Here is a 24,679-nt window from a genome sequence, read left to right on the forward strand (position 1 = left end):
AAATAATACACAAATAGGACTACAGCATACACAAGATCCATCTTTCCATCACATTGGGGGGGAAATGTAATATGTGTCAAATTGTAATATGTGACACCCTGGACCCCACTTTTAGAACCACTGCCCTATTTAATAAAGAATTCATATATTTTAAATTAATAATACTTATACACCTTGTCAAAGTCCAAGAAATATAAATGATAATGATTTGGAAAATGATAAATATTCACAACAGATGGACATTAAACAACTTCCCAGCAGAGTCAGACACATTTTTACTTTAGTTGGCTACCCTGTGTGCAGTTAAGTGCAGATATATTGTTATCACCTCGCACAATGCTTTATTTTCTTCTTTTTGCAGTACAATATAACACTAATCAGTTTTTAAAGTGGGATTTACTGATCGCCTTTAAAGTGGGATTTACTGATCGCCTTTAACGATCACCCACCTATGGAAGACCACCAGTCTCCAAAAACAAAAAGCACTATGAAATAAGCAAAGCATTAAATAAATGAATGCACTTAATTGTGTGTTGTCGTTATTTCGTGCCGCGCTAGGCTATGAGCTAAAGGCCAACGTTTGAGCATCACTGATTTAGAAGATATTTGTATAGAATCTGTCTCAGGTCTTAATTGTTAACTGTTCTATTCCAACACTTTAAGTACGCGTAAAGGTGGGTGATTTATGCTTACTTAGGCGCCAGTGTCGTAGTATATATATCAGGCCTATTGTCACAAAATGGTGTAAAAGCAAAAAAGAATGCTTAACATTAACATTTATGTATTATTAGGTTTTTATGTATAAAGTATATCCCTTTTGCGTGTGCAAAGTCATCTGTATTTGAAAATCTGACAGACTTGTGACCTGACTATTTCAGACGTTGGTCGTGGTGTTGTGTGAATTCATCCATTTCACTGACACAAATGGCTTGATGAATTTTTATTGTTCTTTTTCAGCAATTATCCATGCACCACATCTACAACATTATATTCCACCAAGCTGCAGTGACATAGAATTATGTAATATTGTTTGTTAAACATTCTGTTCCTTATTTTTTATCTGTATACAAGGGAACCCTTACAACCAAAATGACCCAGAAAACCTTTACACCATGAACATCAATAGAATCTGAAAAATAATGATGAAATATGGAAGGACTACTGACACACACACATGGTAACAAAAAAACCCCAATAGATTTAGGATTAGTGTGACTAACACTTAATTATTCTCCAATAATGACCATCCCACCATAACATCTTACAGCAGTACTAGAATAGCAAGCACCCATGCTGTGCGACGCAGACCCTGAGAGCAAAGCAAAGTCCAACAGGTGTAACGGAAAGATGTGTGCAGCAACAGAAAGCAAAAGAGTGACTCATCCGATAGTCACAGCAGGGAGTGAAGTCCCGGCCAAGTGAGATCTTTGAGAGGTTTAAGGCCTCAAGGTAATGACTTATAGTATGTATGTGGTGATGGCTATTGTTAAACGTTGCAGACTGGGTTTTTAATCTGTGAGGTACAGTAGGCCTTTAAATAGTAATTGTTTGAGTTACAGAATGAGAAATCCGGACAATGTGGAGCAGAGGTATACGCATCTTCAGAGCAGTGCCAGTGACACACGTCAAAGTGCGAGCTAAGCTACATGTAGCATAGACAGTTGCTGTGAGTCTTAAGCCTGGTTCATACTCAAGTTGCATGACGGTGTGTTTTCACTGCGCGACACTGGCACGCACTCTAGTATAAATCAGACTTTAATTAAACAAAGAGAATGCACAGTGTCAGTATATCTTCCACCCTGCACATAAAGATACAGGGCATTCAAAAAACCCTACCCAGTCGTTGTTGATCCCCCCCAACCCCTGATTGATATTTTGTATTCTAATGGAATGTTATTCCTCTCCTCTACCCTTGCTTCAGTTCCAATAGATCAAAGGACGAGCAACAGAGAAACTCAAAGCTATAGACAATGTTTTAAGGATTAACAGCAGGATTATAATATCAGTGGTCAATAGATTTTCTCCAGTCGATGATAGCATATCTATTAGTCTACAGTAGTACAACTGTTGCCGATTAGCGGAATATGACTCATCAGGTAATCAGAGGTTCAGACAGACCTCAATGTCTGAGTGCAATGACCACGGAAATACTCACCAGACAACAAAGAACAGCAAGACTGAGAACGTCAGCAGACATAGCCCTAGAACAGAGCCCACCACTACAGCCTAAAACAGACGCCCCATTTCAGTGTGCGTATATGGTATAAACAGGAAATGTATCTAGTCGCCAACTAAAGATGCTACACAGAAACCACCGTTTGCCACTAGACAAAATGCTACCCTATACCCCACCCAGAGACACTGTTCATATCATCAGGTTCCAACACATCGAGACAGATCTATATACAGAGTGTTACATAGGCGGAGATGAGAGTGAAAGCTTTACACTTAAGAGAGCATCACTATGAATGTGTGTGTGTGTGTGTGTGTGTGTGTGTGTGTGTGTGTGTGTGTGTGTGTGTGTGTGTGTGTGTGTGTGTGTGTGTGTGTGTGTGTGTGTGTGTATTGCGCAAACGTGTGAGTAATAGGCTATAGATGAAGAACCAGACGTTCAGCAGCAGTTCTGTCCTTCTTTCAAATTGCTTGGAGGGGTAGAGACAGAAGGGCAGATCGTGATGGTCTCTCACCCTCCATTTCCCTGCACTCAACCTAAAAGTCCCAGCAACGCTGTGATCCTGGAGGAAGAGGAGATGACGGATGAGAAAAAGAAATGCAGTACAAGAATAATAGCTTATTGATATCGGGCAGAAAAGTATCTCCATATTTCAACTTTTTGTGTTTTTAACGCCCGAAACATGGCTCGAAGTCGATCTGCTATTTTTTAATTTGAATCCTGAAAAGATACCACTTTGGACATATGATGTTTGCACCCGACAGAGATGATATGTAATAAAAACATACTGTCTGTGAAAACATCAACATCATCCTGTCCTGTTTTGAGTCGAGACTTTGTTTAAAGACCATTCGTCGTGTTCTCAATCTTAACAAATGTCCTTGTTCGGTATTATATCACAGTTTGTTGCAAACTCTTATTGTGATTTGCTGAGAGGCATTGCAATTAGTGCCAACATCTCGACAACAAGCACTCCAAATGTCACCTTGTTTACCGTACCTCTCTCTACCTAGCAACGGCCGCCGCCAGCTGTATGTATATGGCTATATTATTGATAATTAAACTGTGGTATAATCACAATAATACACTCAAGGTTGCGCTATACCACGATATTGGGTTAGGGTACTCTATCTATGTGTGTGTGTTCCTCTACCTGGCTACTGGACGTCCAGTTTGCCAGGACTGATGCTGTGGATGAGCTGAGAGGATTCGGAGGCGGCGGCATTGCAGGCCTGTATCAGCAGGTTCTTGTTGAGGTCCCCCAGCTTGGGGTACGGAGGCATTTCCTCACCCTGCCCTGGGCCCCGCCCCTGGGCAGCCAGGTCCAGCAAGTGCTCCAGGGTGCGGGCGTTGCTCATGTCGGCCTCTATTCCCTCAATGACCGGCGAGAAGTCCTGAGCGCTGGCTTGCTCGTCCCTGGATACCGGGCTGCATGGAGACACAAACCTGTGTTTACACTCCAATGCTTACAGTAAAGCATTAAATAAATTAAATTGCCGGCGTAGGCAAGAGGGGGTGGGGGGTGAACGGTCGTTCACACATCATGCTCCTTACGTGACTGTTCACGTGACTGTTCTCGCTAGAGATTAATGTTTCCGGTGCAGTATGTACAGTACTTCATACATACTCACGCAGCGGCAAGAGGTGTCATAAGCATGTGAGACTAGGCTTTTGGGGATGATAAAATATGTAGGATTAACATAAACAATAAATATACATCTGCAGTCATCCGCACGCCTCAGTATAAATAGTGATAGTAGTACAGATATCCCACCTGACATCCATGGACTGTACTCCGTCAGAGAGTTCGTCCATACATCTCTTAGTCTCCAGGGGTCCCAGTGAGATGACGGGGGGCTCGGCAGGAATCAAGGCCTCCTCCTCTAAAACCACGTCAGCTTCGCTCCTCACCTCAGGCACTGGAGGAACACACAGGGTTGTACCAATGATGGAAAGATCTACAAGGTTGTACATTTGCTTATTCTTTTTAACATAAATCTTCTCTTCAGAGGGTCCCTGGCACAAAATACCTTTCCGCAGCAAAATACATATAATTGTGGGGCACCTTGACATGAAAAAGTTGGGGGACCTTGACATGAAAAAGTTTGAGAACCACTGTTGTAGACCTTTGGTAAAACGTCATGCTCTTTCTGACCATGGGAGGGAGCTGCAGTCCAGCTTTACAAGACACTGCTGAGTCACACTGCAGCCACAGAGAACCCATCATAAAAAAACAGTGCCCTATTTTCCTTGAATTTGACAGAGTCAACAGTCTGCCTCGAGAGACTACACTGCAGCTGACTCACATCACATCACATCACATGTGTGTGTGTGTGTGTGTGTGTGCGTGCGTGCGTGTGCGTAAGGTATTGAGGATATATACAGTAATATGTACACCTCACGGTACCTGCAGCAGGAGAAGGCATGTCTACTTCACTCTTCCGTGTCCTCTTCATAATCTCCTCAATTCTCTGCAGGGTTGGGTGAGACACGAGAAAACAGCACAAACAAAACAAACATATTAGAAAGGCAGTGTTTTGAGGTACTTTTCCTTCTACTAGACTATCTCAAGAGGCAAATATTGTACCTTTTACTCCACTACAATTAATTGAAAACTTTAGTTACTATTTACTTTGTAGATGTTTTCTTTTTTCTATTTCTGCACAACAAGACTGTTGGACGAAAATGTAATGAAAGATCACGTTGCATGGACAGGTTTCTTAGTCTGTCTGTCTCTCTCTCTTTCCTTTGTCCTTGGCCTGAAAAACTCCTGCTGTATAGTATAATAGTACTGTAAATATAGATATACAGTAGATAGTAGACAGTTGGATCGGATGAAATATAGCCTTTCCTAGTCCAAAAATGAATTAATCCCACAAGAAAAAGCTAATCGCAGCTTGATCGGACGGATAAATACGATATCATTACGCATCTCCTTTACACCTGTGCGTACATTTTCGTTGTGAATGAGGACCTATGAGTGTATTGTGTGTGTGTGTGTGTGTGTGTGTGTGTGTGTGTGTGTGTGTGTGTGTACCTTCTTCCTCTGTAGTCTCTCCTGTTCCTCCTGTATGTGCAGTAGCTCTCGTTCCTGCCTCTTTCTCTCGGCCTCCCGCTGAGCACGCAGAAAAGCCTCCTCTCTCTGAAAAGCAGTGTATTTGATTCAATCGTTACAAGAGAGTTATGATATTGCTGATCACTCTTTTCATGGGTTCGCTACTGGCTGGTGCCCCCGAAGTGAGCGTAGCTGACACCCGGTGTGGAGTATCAGCAACAGCCTGATTAAATGGTTACTGAAGATAGGCCAACATTTGCACAAACAAGCTAAACTATACTCGGACACAATATCGTTCCTGTCAAGTGACACTGCATCTGGACTTGTAAGAGAGGTTACCATACAGACAGATTACAGACAGGTTACCATACAGACAGGTTACCATACAGATAGTAAAAGACAGATTTGGAAAGGCAACATACAAACACAAACACAGTAGTAATTGAAGTTAGTACACAGTACACAGAGTGTGTTGAATAATTTATTTAAAAATACTGCTGTTAAGGTGGTTGCACACCGGCCGCGTTTTTCGGAAAACCGATGGAGAAACGCCACTTAAAAATCCGAATTCACACCCGGTGTGTGGAGACCTTTAGTCTATAAAGCTTTAAGGCCAAAATACATTTCTGTGCGATATTATGAACCATTTCAGATCTAGTCTCAGGTCATCCCTAAAACCAAAAATAAACATGGGGAAGTAGAATTTATGCACCATGCACATACAGTATCTTATTTCTTTTAAATCACAACTAAAGACCTTTCTGTTTGCCACTGCCTTTGATTGTGTTCTTTTTCTTTTTGTTATGTTATTTTTACTTATTTAGTTTTATTGCATCCTAGTTGGGTGGAAACCTCATATATGCAAAACTGATACTTTTCAGGATTCAAATAAAAATAATGGCAAAAGTAGCAGATCGGCAAGCTCAAAGTCAAAACGCATTCATTCGTGCCGCGTTTTGAGCTTGCAGATCTGCTACTTTTGAAAACTTTGTGTGATGCTGTAGTATGATTAAGTAGATGGAGATAAGAGATTTCTGCCTGACAGCAACGATATGAAGACTGAATCAAATTCACGTCTACACTTATTCACGCAATAATTTGAGATAATCGCAATTAAATTTGCATAATCGTCAATCGTTTCCATGTTGAAAAATGTCAAAAATAGCAGAAATAGCAGACATTTTGTTGTTGTTGAAAGAAACATAAAAAAATATTAAATGTGTCAGTGATTTCTTTGTATAGTTGTCATATCTGCCCTGTGCAATTTGTGATTACGAAGGCTAAAAAGCATACAGAAATACAAAGTGTTAATGTTCCAATGTTCAATGCAAAAAAACACAGTGAAACACTCTGACCTCTCTGTCCAGCTGGTCCTGCATGTCCTTCCATCGTTGCTCCTTCTGTCTTCGCTCCTCCTCCTCCCTGGTCCTCCTCTCCTCCTCGCGCCTCACCTTGTCCTCCTCTGCTTGTAGTGCGGCTCTCTCTTGGCGCTCTCGCTCCTCTTCCTGTCTCCTCTGCTCCTCCTCGGCCCTCAGTCTTTATGGAGGAGGCGGAGAGAGAGAGACGCAAGCAAAGAATGAGACACACAAATGCGATGCGACACATTGTGAGCTTTTTGATCTGCTATTTTCAAAAGACTTGTATACATTTAGAAGACTTGAAATGGGACATCCTGTGTAATGAGTCCGATTACTTTTGGTACATTTTGATTTGTAACAGAGTATTTCTACATTAAAGTATTGACACTTATACCAAAGTAACACATGTGAGTGCTTTTTCCACCAGTGCACACACACACCTCTCTTCCTCCTGCCGTTGTCTCTCCTCCTGCTCCTTCTGCACCCTGGCGAAACGGCGCCTTTCGGCCAGCAGTCTGGACGCCTCCTCTGCGTCCGTTGTTCCGCCGAAACTCCTTCCTCCCGTAGGTGTGCCTGGAGACTCTGTGGGTCATTAAATTAATGACCTGACGTTAGGACAAGCGAACTGGCAGACAAACAGAAATGTTTGTTCTTTTATATTGCTCTGTTTTTCTTTAACATGTTATTTATATCTAATTAAAAATCCAATATACTTGGCTGACATATTACATAAGCTTCAAAAGCCATGCATGAGGGGATAGCACCACGAAAAAGGACAAAAAACCCCACCATTACTGCATCAAAAGCAACCAACCAGGTCAAACGTTGGTCAAATTGTCCAATTATATAAGAAAGAAGCCATATTATTTTTTAAATGGTCTATCTGCAAGCTCACAAGGCCTCACCTTTGTAGATCTGTTATTTTCTGTTGAACCGAGTCAAACAAATGTTATGCCTCTACTCTTACAATTCCAAGTGCTTGTCAGGGTGGGGGGTCCCCAGCTCCAATATGATTATTTTTGGGTGTTGCGGTTTGAAAAGGTTGAGAACTACTAGTGTACACATGTTCTGTTCAGTAGACACTTGAACAGAAAGGTCCTCAGACAGGCAGAGCTAGAGACCGGCATCGAGTGACATATTGTATAGCAGTCTATCAAAGTATACGATACATAGATATAACAACACATACTGTATATAGATTAAATGTAGACCAGAAAGAGAAAGAGAAAGAGAGAGAGAGAGAGAGAGAGAGAGAGAGAGAGAGAGAGATGTTCTATCCCACAGGGTAGTTCAAATTACACTGCCTCTTCTCTCTGTCTCTCACTTTCACTCTGATTCACTCTCTCTCTCTCTTCAAGGACAGAATATCATTCTGAGGCAGCGGGTTCTGAAGTGCAAACATTGTCATAATTCAGCTCATTGGCCTCTCTGAGATTAAACAGTGAGGCCAGTGCTTAAGTGCTCCGTCAAATGGACTCTATGTACACATTTTACTCTTCATGTGACCACCGCGCTCTGACTGTAGGTGCGCTACCCGTTCAAAACACACGCACGTCGCACGCACACACGCACGCAAGCACGCACACACACACACACACACACGCACACACAAGCATTCACAGCTTGCTGCCTCACCTGCAGCCAGTTCTCTACTGGTGGACTTGGGGATCTTCTTCTCTGACGTTTCCGACTTGGAGATCTTCCTCTCCAGGCTTGTGTGGCCTTTGCCCTCGACGTGGCCCCTGTCATCGGTGCCGGGGGTGGAGGCCCGCTGTCGGAGAGGGGAGGGAGGGTACTGTCCCGGGGAGCACGGAGACTGTGGTCGGTTCTTGGCCGACCTCACCCTGGAGACCACGACGTTAAGACAGTAAAATGCTCCGCAGAAGCTACTGTACATGTGTGTTCAAGTCAAGACTATAGAGTTTAGTCAGTCAGTCACAAAAAACGGTGAGAAATGGGCTTCCAAACGGACCCAAAGCAATTAATTAAGTTGGGAGCTCCTCAAATGCAGCAAATATTGTATTAGTGCTTTTAAAATGAAGCTTTTAGCGTAGGTTCAATAAGGAAGATCTTAACCAACGCTTTAATTCTGCCTTTCAGCACTATCATGGCTCATCATTATCTGTTCTCAAATCCTAGCATTTTGCAGCAGCCAATCAGGTGATTCGACTCCGCCTTTAAATATCTCTGCCTCTGACACTTTGCCATTCTCCTTTCAGTCTGCAACTAGCAACCCACCTCCATCCCCAACTCCACCTTGCCATCTAGTGTTGAGAAGGAAGGAGCTCAGGAAGGTGCTCAGCTGCCACCACCAGCGTCTAGACTTCAATGCTCCAATGGGGGGGGGGGGGGGTCTCCCTATTAAAAGCTATTATTCAATAAATGCAATTGGAGTCTAATCGCCAAAATAATGCTCTGCCATAATTTTGCCTTTTTGATAAACTGCTGCCAAATCTCTCCTTGCTAAACTGCTGCCAAAAACTTTCCAATAAACATTAGCTTATTCCATATTGGTGTGTTCTCTCCTTTATTGAAGTACTGCAGTGTGTTACTGTCAGATTTGACATCCCCATTGGCCAATACCCAATTATGTCATGACCTGATGCCATTCCCATTAGCCTATTGCCTGTTGCCTACAGGGAAATGGAGCCACTTATTGGAGAGGGTTGACAGCTGCCCAGAAGAGGAGCAGCAGAGCACGCCAGAACAAGAAGTGAGCACATGTGACGACATGGAACGTATTTCATAGGTTCTGGATTTGTTTCCGTATGCTACGGCTCTCTTTTATCCTACTGGCTCCCACAAATACTGGTAAACCCAGACTCTCCCCTTATGTGTGCGGTTCTGACCCCTTAGGCTCTGCTCGTCTCCCTTCCTCACTCCGATTCTTCCTGGTAGCCATCTTATTCCTTTTATTTGACCTTGAAATTGCACTACTCCTCCCCCTGCCATGAGGAGACTGTGAGCCACCACTGTACTTTGACTCCTTATTCTTGGCCTAGTTTATGAATGAACGCAAGGCGGCCTTGAAAGAAGATTTTAAACTTTTAAAAAGTCATTGAAAGCATAAAGAATTTATGACAATGTTTACTAAGGTAAAGTCGTGTCAAAGGCCATAATGAGAACTGCCGCAATTTGAATGACTTCCTTATTGGCTTCATATCCAGTACCGGATGCTTGCCACCTGGTGCTTATTGATAAGCACAACGTTGCCTCGTGACAAGAGTTCAAACAGCACTTTAATAGCTAGGAAGGAACACACACCAGCCAGGGTTGGAGGTTGCTTGTATGTCGACAGCCGTCTGTGTTCCTTGCTCCTATAGTGCTGATAGAACTGTGCGGTAATAATTTGCTGCATTCAAGGAGCCTCCTGCTTTCTTATGACTTCTTACTTGTTATAGAAATGTAACTACAAACTCATAACCTTAAATGTTAGCGAAATATAAAGGGTGTCCAAAAAGCAAGGTAACCTCAGTCTGTCACAGAATGTGCAAAAAATTACCAACTACAATTTCCAGTTATTACTATTCTTTTGTGTCGACAGAGGCATATTGTCTCTGTCGGGTGGAAACTTCATATGTCCAAAACTGTTACATTTCATGATTCAAATAAAAATAGTAGTAAAATTAGCAGATCTACAACCTCAAAACGCGGCACGTTACGTGACGCGTTTCGAGCATGTGGATCTGCTACTTTTAATGCTTTTGTGTGGCGCTGAAGTATGATCAAGTAGGGAGTGAATTAATGAAAAACATGCCTGACAGCGACACTGACAATATATAGTAGATTGCAAGTCATGCAGGGATCAGTAATACAATCCTGTGACTGGTGCTGATTTTGAATCACCCCTTTCCCTCAAACAGAATAAATATCAACAGCTAGTGTGTGTGTGTGTGTGTGTGTGTGTGTGTGTGTGTGTGTGTGTGTGTGTGTGTGTGTGTGTGTGTGTGTGTGTGTGTGTGTGTGCGTGCGTGCGTGCGTGCGTGTGTACCGTTTAGGTGTGCCAGGGCCTTTGCTTTGGGACCTGAATGAAGCACTGCGGACAGGAGTGGTCGGAGATTCTGTCTGGAAATCACATATAATAGAACAATTATGTTTATAATTCAGTACATTAAAGGACCATACCCTGTCATCGTCAATTCACCGCTTTAGCTATCCATTTCCCTTCAATTTCTTCATTTTAGATGCGCATTTGTTTACATTTTCTCCATAGACAGCCTTGCAGGGTTGAAGCATACCGAAATGGAGCACAGTGTTAGTTCAACTAAACAAACCATGCCCCACCCTGTTTCTTGTTGGTCAGGAACATTACCATTAGCTCTGGAGACTGGCAGGTGTAATGCCAGTCCAGAGGAAGAGTATCTCTCTCGTGTGTTTGTTATTCAACTTGGTGGAATTGAAAAGGGCACTGCGCATTAGACCGACTACGTGGCCGGTTAAGACTCACCCGAGGCTTCCGTGTGCGATTATGGTTAGGGTAGCCTCGATACCCGATTTATTTTGTTGCCCAGGCCTAAATATGATGATATAAGAGAGGTATTTGTTAGTAAAATGTCTTGTATTTGTGGTGATTTCCGTGAGTAACAGATGATTATGAAACAATTGAGGTATGTTTCGGGAAAGGAGCTCTTGTTGTGGCAAACTGTGTTTGTCAAGCTCGGGAGAAAAGACAGAACACTCTATAATTCTGAGCTGTAATGGAATGTATTATGTGAATATAAACATGCTGTAAGCGTAAAATGGCGTCTTATAAACCCATGATGGTTGATCACTTTGAGTGCAATCAATCAATCAATCAATCAAACTCTTGCCAAGGTGTTAGGTGTCTCCTCAGCTGAGTCCTGTAAAGCCCTCCTCCATCAACGATGTCGTTTGTCACTGGCCTTTCGTGTTATGGAATGATGTTTGAAACAGATACATCTTGCTCACTCATGCTACAGCATACGCATGGCCACCCACAAACTTTCACTATTCCCACCCCAGCTCCTCCTTTTATGTCTGCTTTAATCAATGTCATTGTTACAGTAGCAACATGTTATGTCATGTAGGCCCCTGGCATTCTATAGCCTCATTCTCACATTCACTGCGACCTTGAATCTAGACATCAAGCGCTGGGGCTGTATGTGTGAACGCAAATGTCAAACCCAACAGGACCTGAAATGCTTCACAATCCAAGTCACTGTAATGTAATATGTATTTCTATTTTATTTATATGTTTATTTGGGAGGGACAGTACATATTAATGAACACAACATATATGTAATGTAAGAATGCAAGAATGCTAATTTCCATCTGTAGTCCCCACAGGGAGAACAATCAACATTACGAAAAGAGCACAAATAAACATTACTAAAAGAGTACAAACAGAAGAAAATAATAATAATAAGTTTGGACCTAAAATACCAGAGAGACAAAACTATATATATATATTTTTTTTTACATTTAAGCTTATTTAAAAATGCTCACGTTTCATTGTCCCTGATTGTCCATGTTTGTGTCGAGGTAAGAGATATTTGATCACTTTGAGATTGAAATATTCACAGAGAGTGTGTGTGTGTGTGTGTGTGTGTGTGTGTGTGTGTGTGTGTGTGTAAAAGGTGATGGTGCCTTTAACCGTGCTTTACATAAATCGTGCATTACATTCACCCATTCTCACACACATTCATACACCGATTTGCAGAGGAAACCATGCAAGGCACCAACCTGTACATCGGGAGCAATTAGGGGTTCAGCTCAAGCACACTTCGACACAAACTCTGGGGAGCCTGGACTCGAACTGGGAACCTTCCGGTTGCCAAGCAAGTGTGTGTGTGTGTGTGTGTGTGTGTGTGTGTGTGTGTGTGTGTGTGTGTGTGTGCGCGCGTGTGTGCGTGCAAGCGTGCGTGCGTGCATGCGTAACAGAGAGAGTACTGACTGTGGGAGTCTTGGCTCCTGCGTTCTCCTCAGGGAACCCAGCAACACTCCTTCTGTTGGAGGAACTTCTGTACGGCTTCGGTGCACTGGGGGACACTAAACGGTGGGACACACCAGAGACTGACAGGTCACAGACAGACAGACAGAAGAACCCCCCCCCAAAAAACACACACACACACACACACACACACACACACACACACACACACACACACACACACACACACACACACACACACACACACACACACACACACACAGACAAGTCAATGGAACACATTCGCAATTGACAAAAGTAATTGCCCCGTAAAAGTAGTATCAGAGGATATACAGTATTTATGAAGTGTCTTATTCAATAATAAGATAGTAGTCCACTCTTTGTCAACAACTCTTAGAAATGTATCGCGCGCGCATGTGTGTGTGTGTGTGTGTGTGTGTGTGTGTGTGTGTGTGTGTGTGTGTGTGTGTGTGTGTGTGTGTGTGTATGCGTGTGACGTGTGCGTGTGTGACAGAATCAGAACTGTCCTCACCTCTCTCTGGTGAGTGGAGAGTGGCAGAGGAATTAGAAAGACGTTTGTTGACTGGTAGATCCGAGCTGATAGGAGTCAGGAAGTCATTGACTGATCGAGAAAACAATAAATACAAATAAAGTCAGTGATATGACACACATACGCATGCATGCACAGTGCACGTGCACACACACACACACACACACACACACACACACACACACACACACAGTCACGTACAAACTGATGCGCACATAAACACAGATGCACACCCACACCCACGCTGAACACTATACACACAGATACCCTGTTTGTGTTTCATTTCAACCTTTGTGACAGAGGAACAATGCAACTGTATGGTATACAGATGCAGATGCTTCTGTATTGACTGATGAGGTTCAAAGACAAAGTTTCCACATTCAACTCAAAACAAAAGCTTTTGCCACGTGACGTGACGAAGGAAAGAAAAACCCTCTCACCTCACACAGAAAATAACCCTACGGATCAAATGCACACACAGTCATGCAGGCTATGGTGGAGAATTCATTAACCTTGGTGATGTAAGAGCACACAGTCACACACACACAGTCACACACACACACACACACACACACACACACACACACACACACACACACACACACACACACACACACACACACAGAGAGAACGTTGATGTGGCTGCAACAGAATGCTCCAAACTAGAGATGGGACAAGAAAACGCTCACAAAAATAGTATCGCAGAGATTGTAATTTATGGTGAAATTGTCCTCAGTCATGCACTAGGATGAATTAGCTTTTGTTGAGCTGCAAATTCAATATTTTCGCGTTAAATGATCGCAATTATTTTTGCCACAATAATCGTGACATGTAATTTTTTTCCCCATCCCTAATCCAAGCTGGGATTCAGGATTGAGTGTGACTGTGAGTGTGTGTGTACTGTGTGTGTGTGTGTGTGTGTGTGTGTGTGTGTGTGTGTGTGTGTGTGTGTGTGTGTGTGTGTGTGTGTGTGTGTGTGTGTGTGAGGAGTGGCTAGGCGTGTCTACGGTTCTGATCAATCTAGAAGGAGATTCAATAACTCTGGTCTGATATTGTAGGCTAGAGAAGAGAGAAGGAAATGGCCTGTAGTGTATGTATGTCTGTGTGCATGTGTATGCACTATGTGTGCGTGCGTGCGTGTGGGTGGGTGGGTGGGGTCAATGAATGAGTGTAGATGGGGTATATTACAGTATGTTTCCCTGGTAGCTGCAGGGGTTATGTCTGCTATGATGTATGGTGTGTGTGTGTGTGTGTGTGTGTGTGTGTGTGTGTGTGTGTGTGTGTGTGTGTGTGTGTGTGTGTGTGCGTGCGCGTGCGCATGTTTGTATTACCATGTATTACCAAAGTATAGTAGAATATAAGAAATTGACATTGTGAAGTCCTGGTCCATCACAAGAGAAATGCTTTTAAGGTTGAAAAAAAAGGGAAGAAAAAATAAATAAAGAGAAATGTTTACAATTAGAAAAAGATTCAAGTTTTAGGTTCAGGGGTTGGAAATTAAACGTGAACCATTCACAAAATCACTGTCACAAAATGTCGACGTCCTCGCAAGCATAATTGATGCAATACAAACCTCTGTGTGTGTGTGTGTGCACGTGCGTGACCGTGTACTGGGGAATGGGACCGGCTCCCTGGTGAGAGCTGTGTGTGCATGCATCGCTAAACAGCGCCATGGGCTCAGGATGACGGGAAGTGCTCCAGCCCTTTGTTGTGATAGGGCAGGTCGGGGGGGGGGGGGGGGGGGGGGGGGGGGGGGGGGGGGGGGGGGGGGGGGGGGGGGGGGGGGGGCGGAGGGGAAAGGGACTTGAGCGATGAGGTCGCTGGAAGCAGAGCATCGACGCGTGCAGAGACCTGGTGCTGTATCATCTCTCTAATGAGAACCATGAAACCAGGACATTCGTGATACAGTACATCTGTCCATTCCGTCCAATCCAAATTAATTCACAAACGATTTTGTTCAGAGGAAGAGAAAACACACGCGGAAGCGTGGATGATCAAACCGTAGGTAGGTACTCTTAGTGTGCTTTAACATCCAAAACAGACACTGGGGCTTTAACCACAATATATCTCTCTGTGTCTCTTATTTGCTCTGTCTCACTCACTGTCATACACAAATTGACACAAACATACACTCGCACAGACTTAAAACAAACAACGTATACGTGTACACACATACATTGAGGAGATTGATAATGCAAGCTGAACTTCAGTAGGATTGTGCTGCACAATTAACACCGACACACACACACATGGAGTGGAGTGTGATTTAACCAGTGTTGCCAGATTTTTTGCAATAGAAATAAGCAACCAGGTCTATGAAAACAAATCCAAAAGAAGCAAATACGGTAGGCTACATGAGCACTTTAAACCATATACATTGACTGCTGATAGAGTTGGTAACCAAATGGACCCTTATAGATGTTTAACTCTTGAGAGTGTAAAATTGGTTTCATTTTATGCTCTCAAGAGTAAAATTATTGTAAAACATCTATATTACCATTTACAGTCAAGAAGTCTAGACAATTGGAGAATGTAGGAGAATTGTTATCTCCAACTACCAAATCAATACAAAACAAAATCTTATCCAATGATAACAAACTATTCCGTTTTGGTTCTGCATGAGAGGCTAAATCTCATCAAATGATGGTCCGTGGCTCAAATGCTGAATACATAACGGGCCTTGATATGAAAAGGGTTGAAAACCAGTGCATTAGATAATTGACACTGGGTAAAAAATGGGTTACAAAATTGTGGGATAAAAACAAAAAATGCCCCCCAAAAAACAAAGCAAAAACGAAGCAAAAACGAAGCAAGCACCACCAATATTTACAAGCGACTTTACAGAAAAACAAGCTCAAGTAAATAAGTTAAAAAAAAAAGCTTATAATAAGCAGATTTGGCAACACTGGATTCAACAAGCACTGTGAAAGCACACAGATGTTCACAGGTGTTCATACACATCATGCAGAGTGCAGACAAGGTGGAACAACAGCCTTATATGGGTCTTATGGGCGTGGCAGGTGGCACACAGAGAGTGACATGGTCAGTCTGTACCGTTCCGGGATTTGCTGCTGGGAGTTGAAGCGGCAGGAAGCTCATTGGCTGCCTGAGCTGAGCCAATGGCATGGCAAGGCGGTTTCTTAGGGTTACCTGGGAAGCAGGTGTAGCAGAGTGGGAAAAAGCAAAGCATTACACTTGCGCGCATGCGCACACACATACACGTAGACTCACACACGCACACACGCGCGCACACAGACAACACATCTGCGTTGCTATAGCCCACAGCAGGTGTTTGAAACGAGGACAACAACTTCAAAAACTTAAACTAGTGCGGCTAGCAGGAATCTGTTGAATCAAAATGGTGTCTTTTTTGTGTCTCAAACAGTGAAGAGAGTTTAGTCCAATATTCTGTCATTTGAATACCTCACAAAAACACGCACACACACACACACACACACACACACACACACACACACACACACACACACACGCAAGCACACACGAACGCACAAAGCCCCCCCATGTCCTTTAATGCAACACTGTCCCCTCCAATGCAACAACACTGTAAGTTGAGCTGCTGCTCAGTGTTTCTGCTGCAGTGGGCATTATCTCTGATACGGTCCCCGAGAGGCTGATCTGGGACCAGCTCTTCTCCACCTCCACCCCCCGGTCTGGCAGCCAGGACACACAACAAGGGCTGATCTGAGACCAGCTCTGATCCACCTCCACCCCCCGGTCTGGCAGCCAGGACACACAACAGCTACAGTACAAGGGCTGATCTGAAACCAGCTCTTCTCCACCTCCATCCCCCGGTCTAGCAGCCAGGACACACAACAGCAGAGCTACCGTACCAGGGCGAGGGCACCAAGCCCCCAGAGCGGCTGGCCAACGTTGAAGCCGTCGAGCATACTGGTCAAAGCTGGAACTGCAGCTGGGCATTTTTTGCCCGTGCATTGGGGTTTAACATTGAGCACCCAAACGTCACTGAGCAACTACCGTTGAAATTAATATCTGGGGGCGGGGCTGTCGCTCCTGGTCCACTCTCTGGTTTATATATAACTCTATGGTGGCCAGCAGTGGTGACGGACAGGCTCCGACTCGTTCGATGTGTGAGTGTATGTTAATGTATGTTTTGGAATAATATCAAATCAAAAAGTAATTAAGTTTTCAAATAAATGTAGTGGATTAAAAGTGGAGTAGAAGTAAAGATATTGGAAATTGTACAAAATACAAGAAGTATACCTCAAAATTAAAAAAGTACAGTATTGCACAAGTTTTATTAAAAGTCACAGATCGCCTGAAGGACAAGTTATTATTTTATAATCGCATCGCTAGTATTATTTTTGCCGGTTCTTGGCATCTCCGTCGCCTGGCAACGCTTTGCTTCCGAGGTTGTGAATGTCATTGAATATTTTCCATCCGTATCCACTATCTTTAGCGACGTTCTTTAGCTGCTTAGATTGATCATACAGAACATTACAGTTTTAGGAGCTCAATAAAAAAAATCCATGCGACTTTGCGGTACTATTTTAGTGCTTGGATGAAAGCCCCGGATCAGCCGGTGCCCCAATATCAGCTAAATAAAGGGCTTACGGCTGAAAAGCTCCATGGTGGCAGAGAAGTGACTAAACTTGACCTTAAACCTGGTGGGGAAGGAGTTAAGTAAATGGTGTGTGTGTTGCTATGAATAATTGATGGCGTTATGAATGCACCACAGAGCTATGCAGCCAGCGTTCAGCCATGTTCCATACAGGGCAGGCCAATGCATGAGGATGACCCACGTAGAGATGCCTGCGTATGTGCAACACGGGCAAGAGGTGCAGGCTATGTAAACAGATGTTGCAACGGTGGAAAGATTTGACCATAAAAAAACTGAAATACATAAAGAAATGACTGACAATGATGATCAAAATAAATAATGTGTTATGGCTAAAATGGGGACTGCCCATAACTAGCTTGGCGTGCGGTTAGGGTTAGTAATAGGGATGGAGCGTGGTCATTTTCATTGATGACGATCACCTTATCGAGCAGGCTAATCGAGCCGGGTCCTTATCGCACATTACTAACTTTAATGTGTGAGTTGGAACAACGCGCCGTCAGAACAATGAGCTGTCAGACTAATGACATGGATGGCACCGCGGCAACATTTTATATTTTGTACTCAAAATGTTCTACTAAACTTTGGCTATTTCCAGTCCACAATCTTTTACGATTATGTAATAATTGTGGGTTATAAGTGTGGAAAGAAATAACAGAGAGAGGTAAAGAGGATGAGAGAGAGAGAGAGAGAGAGAGAGAGAGAGAGGTAAGAATAACACAAAGAGGGGTGAGAGTTGACAACATGTCACCCACAAAAATATAAACGCATAAGAAAAAAACAAAGCACAGAAGAATACTGCCAGAAATTCACAAAACGAACAAAAGATTCTAAGGAATGTAATTATAAATAAATAAATATGTAATTTTGTCCAATTTGACTGTAAGTATGTTAATTTAAAACACCTTTGTCTCCCTGCTCTTCTACTTTTTATATGGCATTTATATTGTGTCAAAGGTCATGCCTCAGTGGTAAAGATTTCAGCACTTATATGGGGTAGGAGAGGAATGTTACATAGCTTTAACTGTGTAATTTCATGACATTTTTCCTTGTCTTGCTTGTATTATTTGTTCTGATTTTGAATATGTATATCATTATTATTATTATTATTATTATTATTACGGTATAGATTTTGTATCATACTTTATGCCAGTAATGCTTTGGCAATGTAAGAATGCTTGTCATGCCAATAAAGCCTACTTTGAATGTAATGAGATGAGAGGAAAGAGAGAGACATGAGAAACACAATGCCAGCGAGGGGTTGTCGCCTCTACGCAGTAAATATCCCCACATGCACGGCCTCTGTTGGTTTCAAGGTTAACACTTCATATTTATGCCACGCTCCAAAGGGAAGCACTCCCCAAGCGCCCGTCTGAAATAAACAACACGCGTGCATCATCCGCTCACAACAACTGCACACACACACACACACACGCACAAATCGTCACACAAATCACCTCGGCCCCAACCTCCCCCAGAAAAGACAGTGTACACAAACACACAAGAAGCACACACCTGTGGCATGTCAATGAGCTAGCTACGCTGTTTGCTAACACTGCTGTCTTCAACGTCACAATGTGTCACATAATACTGTATATTATACTGTATAGGCCTACATTAAACATACACGCAGTATATTATAGTATCTACTTCTAGTGCCTCAGTGTCTAACCAGGACCAAATGACATGACACGAATCACACGATATATTATGGTGGTATATGCCATATCGTACAGTAGCTAGTAGCATGTCACATTATAGAGAGGCAGGAAATAAGTGGCACGTCTAAATGACAAAACAAAAAGACACACACAAATTCTATTATCGAGCACACAGCCTCTCCCAGTCTGTTGGGGTTTCAAGACAAAAACACCAGTCACCCCCCGCATTGCAGCCTCCACACCCTTCTCCCTCCGATGTCATCCTCTCCTCTCCTCTCTCTCTCTCTCTCTCTCTCTCTCTCTCTCTCTCTCTCTCCCTCTCTCTCAATCTTCTGTGATAAAATTGTTTCAGGCACTTCTTGCCCCCCTAGATCCCCCTTCTTGACCATTCCTTCTTAACCAGATTGCACACAGACACACAAACACACAAACACACACAGCTGTGTTCTAATATCTCTCTCCTATCGCCACCGGCCCCAAAACAGATGTATCCACCCCGCCTGCCCTCCTAGCTGAGCAATACACCCACCTACCCATTAGCCACCCCCCCCCACACACACACACACACTTCAATTCCCTATGTTCTCCGCTCCCTCTCCCTCCCTCTCCTCCAATGCCTGTGATCAACAACCCCCACCTGCCCTGAAAAGCGTTTAACCCCCAACACACACGCGGGCGCGTGCACACATCCCCCCCCATCCCATCAGTGTGTGCGCATTCACCGCCATGCCAGCTCGTCATCATCAACACCCATGCATGCCCAACAAGAATCCAGGCCTCCGCCAGCGTATATAGAGCACCGCACCGCACCGCACGACACGGTACTCACCCTCCATTCCGTCGGGGGGTCCTCCCCACGTCCAGCGCTTGGGCCTGTTCTCCAGGAGGTCCTGGAGGTCCCCCCCGGCCCCTCCTCCTCCTCCCGTGCGCCTGTTCTCGGCTCCTCCGCCTGTCCTCCGGCGGACCATGGCCTCCAGTCTCTCCTGCTCGTTGCGTTCAAGGACAGGGAAGAAAAGACACTCTCTGACCGAGCCGTCGCTACGGCGACGGGCGCCCGGCGATGTGCCTGGCGACGGCTGCTGCAGCATGGTTACCTACCTACGGAGCTACCGCAGCACTGCCTCGCCCTCTCTCTCTATCTCTCTCTCTCTCCCTCGTCCTTGCCCTCTCTCTCTCTCTCTCTCCTTCGATTAACCGGAGCTCGGCTGCCGTCTCTCGTTCACTGATAAATAAAACAAGGGGCTCTGCTCTCTCTCTCCCTCTCTCTCTCTCTCTCTGCCACTCCCTCTAGATAGCACTGATTCGCTGTCTCTCTCTTTCTCACTCGCTCTCTTCCACCTCTCAATTGTTCACCCCACCCTCTGTCTATCTTCCTCTCTGCCTCTGTCTCTCTCTGTCTCTCCCCTGCTCGCTCTCTCTCTCTCTCTCTCTCTGATGACTGAGTCTATTTCAAATGGCACTCAGCCAGACCGGGTGGAAAAGGTGTGTGTGGGTGGGGGGTGGGGGGGGGGGGGTGGAGGTGAGGGTGCACATGTAACCCCCCCATCCCCCGTCTGTTGATAACACCATGTATCCCCCTCTCTCTCTCACACACACACACACGTCATCCTTGCTGGTTGGTGGACTGACTGGGGCATCGATACTGGGTATCATTGGATTTCATCTCAAATGCCATTTTCTCTTCCCGTCTGTCTCTTTCTGCCCTCTCTACTCCCCCCTCCCTACCACCCCCCCCCCTTACTGTATTCTGTCATCTGTTCTGTCCTCCCTGTCTCCTCTCTGTAACAGTATTCCTGTGATGATGGCTTTAACCCCTTCCTGTCCCTGAGAGAGGCTTATAGGGACACTGCACGGACCAACACTGAGCAGGCGTTTGTAATGTCCTTTGTCTCTGTTGTCGTCACGTATAGCTTCATTTCAATTCTAAATACCGCCTCTGTCGGGTGGAAACCTTGCATGTCCAAAACGTGTTACTTTTCAGGATCCAAATAAAAGACTCCGGAAAGCTTGCGGATCTGTTACTTTTGCTGCTTTTATGTGACATCGCAGTACGATCAAGTAGAGTAGAGTTCATTTACAAACGCAAAAAAATAAGAAAAGAAACAACAAAAATATGGAGAAAAGAGGTTTCTGCCAGACAGCGCTGATATTCCAAAATCACCTCTTCGGAATATCAAATCTGTGTGTTTGTAAGCCCCCCCCCCCCCCCCTCCCATGAAGGGGAGACTATACAGAATGACACACTACCCAAAAAAAGAAACTGTATGACAGATGCTGGATGAAAGGTTAAGAAGGCTGAGAAGAATCAATAAGGTGGTGGTGGTGATGGGGGGGGGGGGGGGGGGCAGAATTAATAAGGAAGTGGGAGACAGGGCGGGGAGAGAGAGAGAGAGAGAGAGAGAGAGAGAGAGAGAGAGAGAGAGAGAGAGAGAGAGAGAGAGAGAGATTGAAACAGCACAAGCAGAGTCACTTAAGGTGAGGGTATAGACCTACATCAGCAGCACAGAACCCGAACAACTAGCCAGGAGCAAAAACAGAACCCAGTGCGGACTGAACACCACACATCATGTAACACCATTAGGACTGAACACCACACATCATGTAACACCATTAGGACTGAACACCACACATCATGTAACACCATTAGGACTGAACACCACACATCATGTAACACCATTAGGACTGAACACCACACATCATGTGACACCATTAGGACTGAACACCACACATCATGTAACACCATTAGGACTGAACACCACACATCATGTAACACCATTAGGACTGAACACCACACATCATGTAACACCATTAGGACTGAACACCACACATCATGTGACACCATTAGGACTGAACACCACACATCATGTAACACCATTAGGACTGAACACCACACATCATGTAACACCATTAGGACTGAACACCACACATCATGTGACACCATTAGGACTGAACACCACACATCATGTGACACCATTAGGACTGAACACCACACATCATGTAACACCATTAGGACTGAACACCACACATCATGTAACACCATTAGGACTGAACACCACACATCATGTAACACCATTAGGACTGAACACCACACATCATGTAACACCATTACACCATGGCCGATATAAATACAGTGGGCGGCCCTTACTTCACACAAGTGTGATTTATTTGACAGTAATAACATAAGCAAAAATGGTACTCCGGTGGCTCTGGACACTTCATGACCAATGGCTCTGGAAAGAAACTGGGCCTCTTCCTTACTTCCTTCACAGGTGTGTTACCAGTGACTAATGAAAACTGTTTCATTTAGTGTAGCACAGTGGTGGTTCTTTTAAGGACCCCAATAACTCTGAGTGTACAAATGGAACCAAATAGACCCGTAGAGTTAACACACTTATAAGGGGCCAGTGAGCACAGTGTGAGCCATGTGAGCACAATAGCAGCACCCTGACTCTGTGAAGGAAGTAAGGTAGAGGCCCAATTTCATTCCAACATGGCTGCTGTGCATACGTAGAACACTGAGCTTGAGATGTGAGATATGTATGGCCCTGTTTCACTGAACGATTGGGATATAAAATCTTTATTTGAGCTTTGACGATTCAATTCCCTTTTATTGATATATTTCAGAACCAGAATGGGGAATATGTGTCCCGACTCCCTAGCCGAAACAGATTACAGTGGCTGTCCACAGAGTCAGTCATCTATTGATTATCAATGGATCAGAACAGAGAAGGCTGAGTATTGGCTTGCTTTTTCTTCAGAGACATATTCTTGGCCACACAAAACAACGCAGCGCCACGCAATGCAACGCAGTGCCACGCCACGCCACGCAATGCAACGCCACACATGACATAGTAGATTCAACCAAACAACATCTGGCACAATGTGTGCCTGAATATATATATTTCGGTATTCTGTCCAGATCTGAACCCGAACTGTTCAGCCAAGATAATGACACATTTTAGCCAGGCCTAGACAGTGATTCGATTTTCTTTAACAGTAAACTAGCATCGGGATAAACGCTAAACCAACACTGTGCACGTCGTAGACCAATCTAGACATGAATTACAATGTTTTTATTTAAAGGAAACCAACACTGTACATACGTTACGTATAGCATCCAGAATGCTAAAGCAACACAGAGCTCATGGAGCATCGATTCCAGTCAATGCACATGATTTACTGGTGGTGGTGATGTCATGGTACAGTAGCCGAGAAAAAGCTCTATAAGGGAAGACATTGTGCGGGACCCTTTTCTTCTCATGGTACAGTAGACCCCTTGTGACTGACTAATGATTATGTCCCCAGCGTCAAGAAATGCATATGAGCAAGTGTGTGTGTGTGTGTGTGTGTGTGTGTGTGTGTCAGTGTGTGTGCGTGTGTGTGTGTGTGTGTGTGTGTGTGTGTGTGTGTGTGTGTCAGTGTGTGTGTGGGGGGGTCATCAATAAGCACATAAGGGGCAGGCGAGGATCAGTCTCAGTGGACTAGTCTGTCACTCACAAAGAGGCCTTGTTAACCCTTGATCTACCGCGTAACACTTAGCATTAAAAAGAGGGTACATGAACATGGCCCAGTAATTCACAGTTAAGAGGGACATCATGATGCCACACCGTGTGGGGAGCAACAATTAAAGGCACACCTGGAATATTATTACTGTGTCTCCCCTGTTTCTTTCCGTCATCTGAACGGGCTACTGCACTGCAGCATTACAATTAGCCGACTTATTTCAAGATGTGATTTTTTGTTCCATCAGAGAAAACAAAATATAGTATGCCTTGCGGGATGTACATCATGTACTTGGGATGTACTGATCTTCTGAGGGAGAGAGAGAGAGAGAGAGAGAGAGAGAGAGAAAGAGAGAGATTGATGGAAGTGTGTGTGTGTGTGTGTGTGGGGGGGTAGTAGTCAGATAGCACAAGCAGCGTCACCTAGGGTGAGGAAGCCTTACGTCAGCAGCGTGGTGCAGAAACCAACCAGAGCCGGGAACAGAACTCACCCATAAGGTCTGCATCCAATACAGACACAACACATCATGTGAATTGGAATTAATAATATGCCCCAGTGTACATGATAAGGTATCTAGGAGTAATTCGTCTTTGCCAAAACAAAAATGTGATTACTTTTTTATTGATAAAACACAGTCTCTTCATCTGTCACTGCACATCATTCTCTGTTTTCTTTTTTAAAACGACGCTAACCGCACACCTTTTACGATCTTCCCTTTGATTTTCACTCCTTTCTTCCCGGTGACACGTCCATAAACACCCGTAATCACTCCCATAACAGGGCGTGACAGGTGCCAATACAATGACTAACAGCAGTTCAAGCAGCTCATTCCACTTGGAATAGATTACTAGCAAAGGGCCGAATCAGCAAG

At 44.2% G+C, this 24,679-nt stretch overlaps 1 protein-coding gene across 1 annotated transcript in view; it reads right to left on the reverse strand.

Moving 5' to 3' along the window:
• Positions 1-2,602: 2,602 nt before the first annotated feature.
• map7d2b (MAP7 domain containing 2b) overlaps positions 2,603-24,679 on the reverse strand; it is a gene marked incomplete at its 5' end in the record, with an annotated part of 28,141 nt that continues 6,064 nt past the window's right edge. The window contains 14 exons of the mRNA XM_083777819.1: positions 2,603-2,735; positions 3,327-3,601; positions 3,948-4,092; positions 4,581-4,644; positions 5,211-5,315; positions 6,584-6,764; positions 7,027-7,168; positions 8,222-8,430; positions 10,578-10,647; positions 12,497-12,595; positions 13,030-13,119; positions 16,102-16,197; positions 20,135-20,384; positions 21,846-21,855. Coding sequence (XP_083633945.1) covers positions 3,331-3,601; positions 3,948-4,092; positions 4,581-4,644; positions 5,211-5,315; positions 6,584-6,764; positions 7,027-7,168; positions 8,222-8,430; positions 10,578-10,647; positions 12,497-12,595; positions 13,030-13,119; positions 16,102-16,197; positions 20,135-20,384; positions 21,846-21,855 — 1,732 coding nt within the window. The 3' untranslated portion in view covers positions 2,603-2,735; positions 3,327-3,330. The remainder of the gene's footprint in view (positions 2,736-3,326; positions 3,602-3,947; positions 4,093-4,580; positions 4,645-5,210; positions 5,316-6,583; positions 6,765-7,026; positions 7,169-8,221; positions 8,431-10,577; positions 10,648-12,496; positions 12,596-13,029; positions 13,120-16,101; positions 16,198-20,134; positions 20,385-21,845; positions 21,856-24,679) is intronic.

This window comes from Protomyctophum parallelum, assembly GCF_964188405.1.
Source record: "Protomyctophum parallelum genome assembly, chromosome: 12".
NCBI lineage: Eukaryota > Metazoa > Chordata > Actinopteri > Myctophiformes > Myctophidae > Protomyctophum > Protomyctophum parallelum.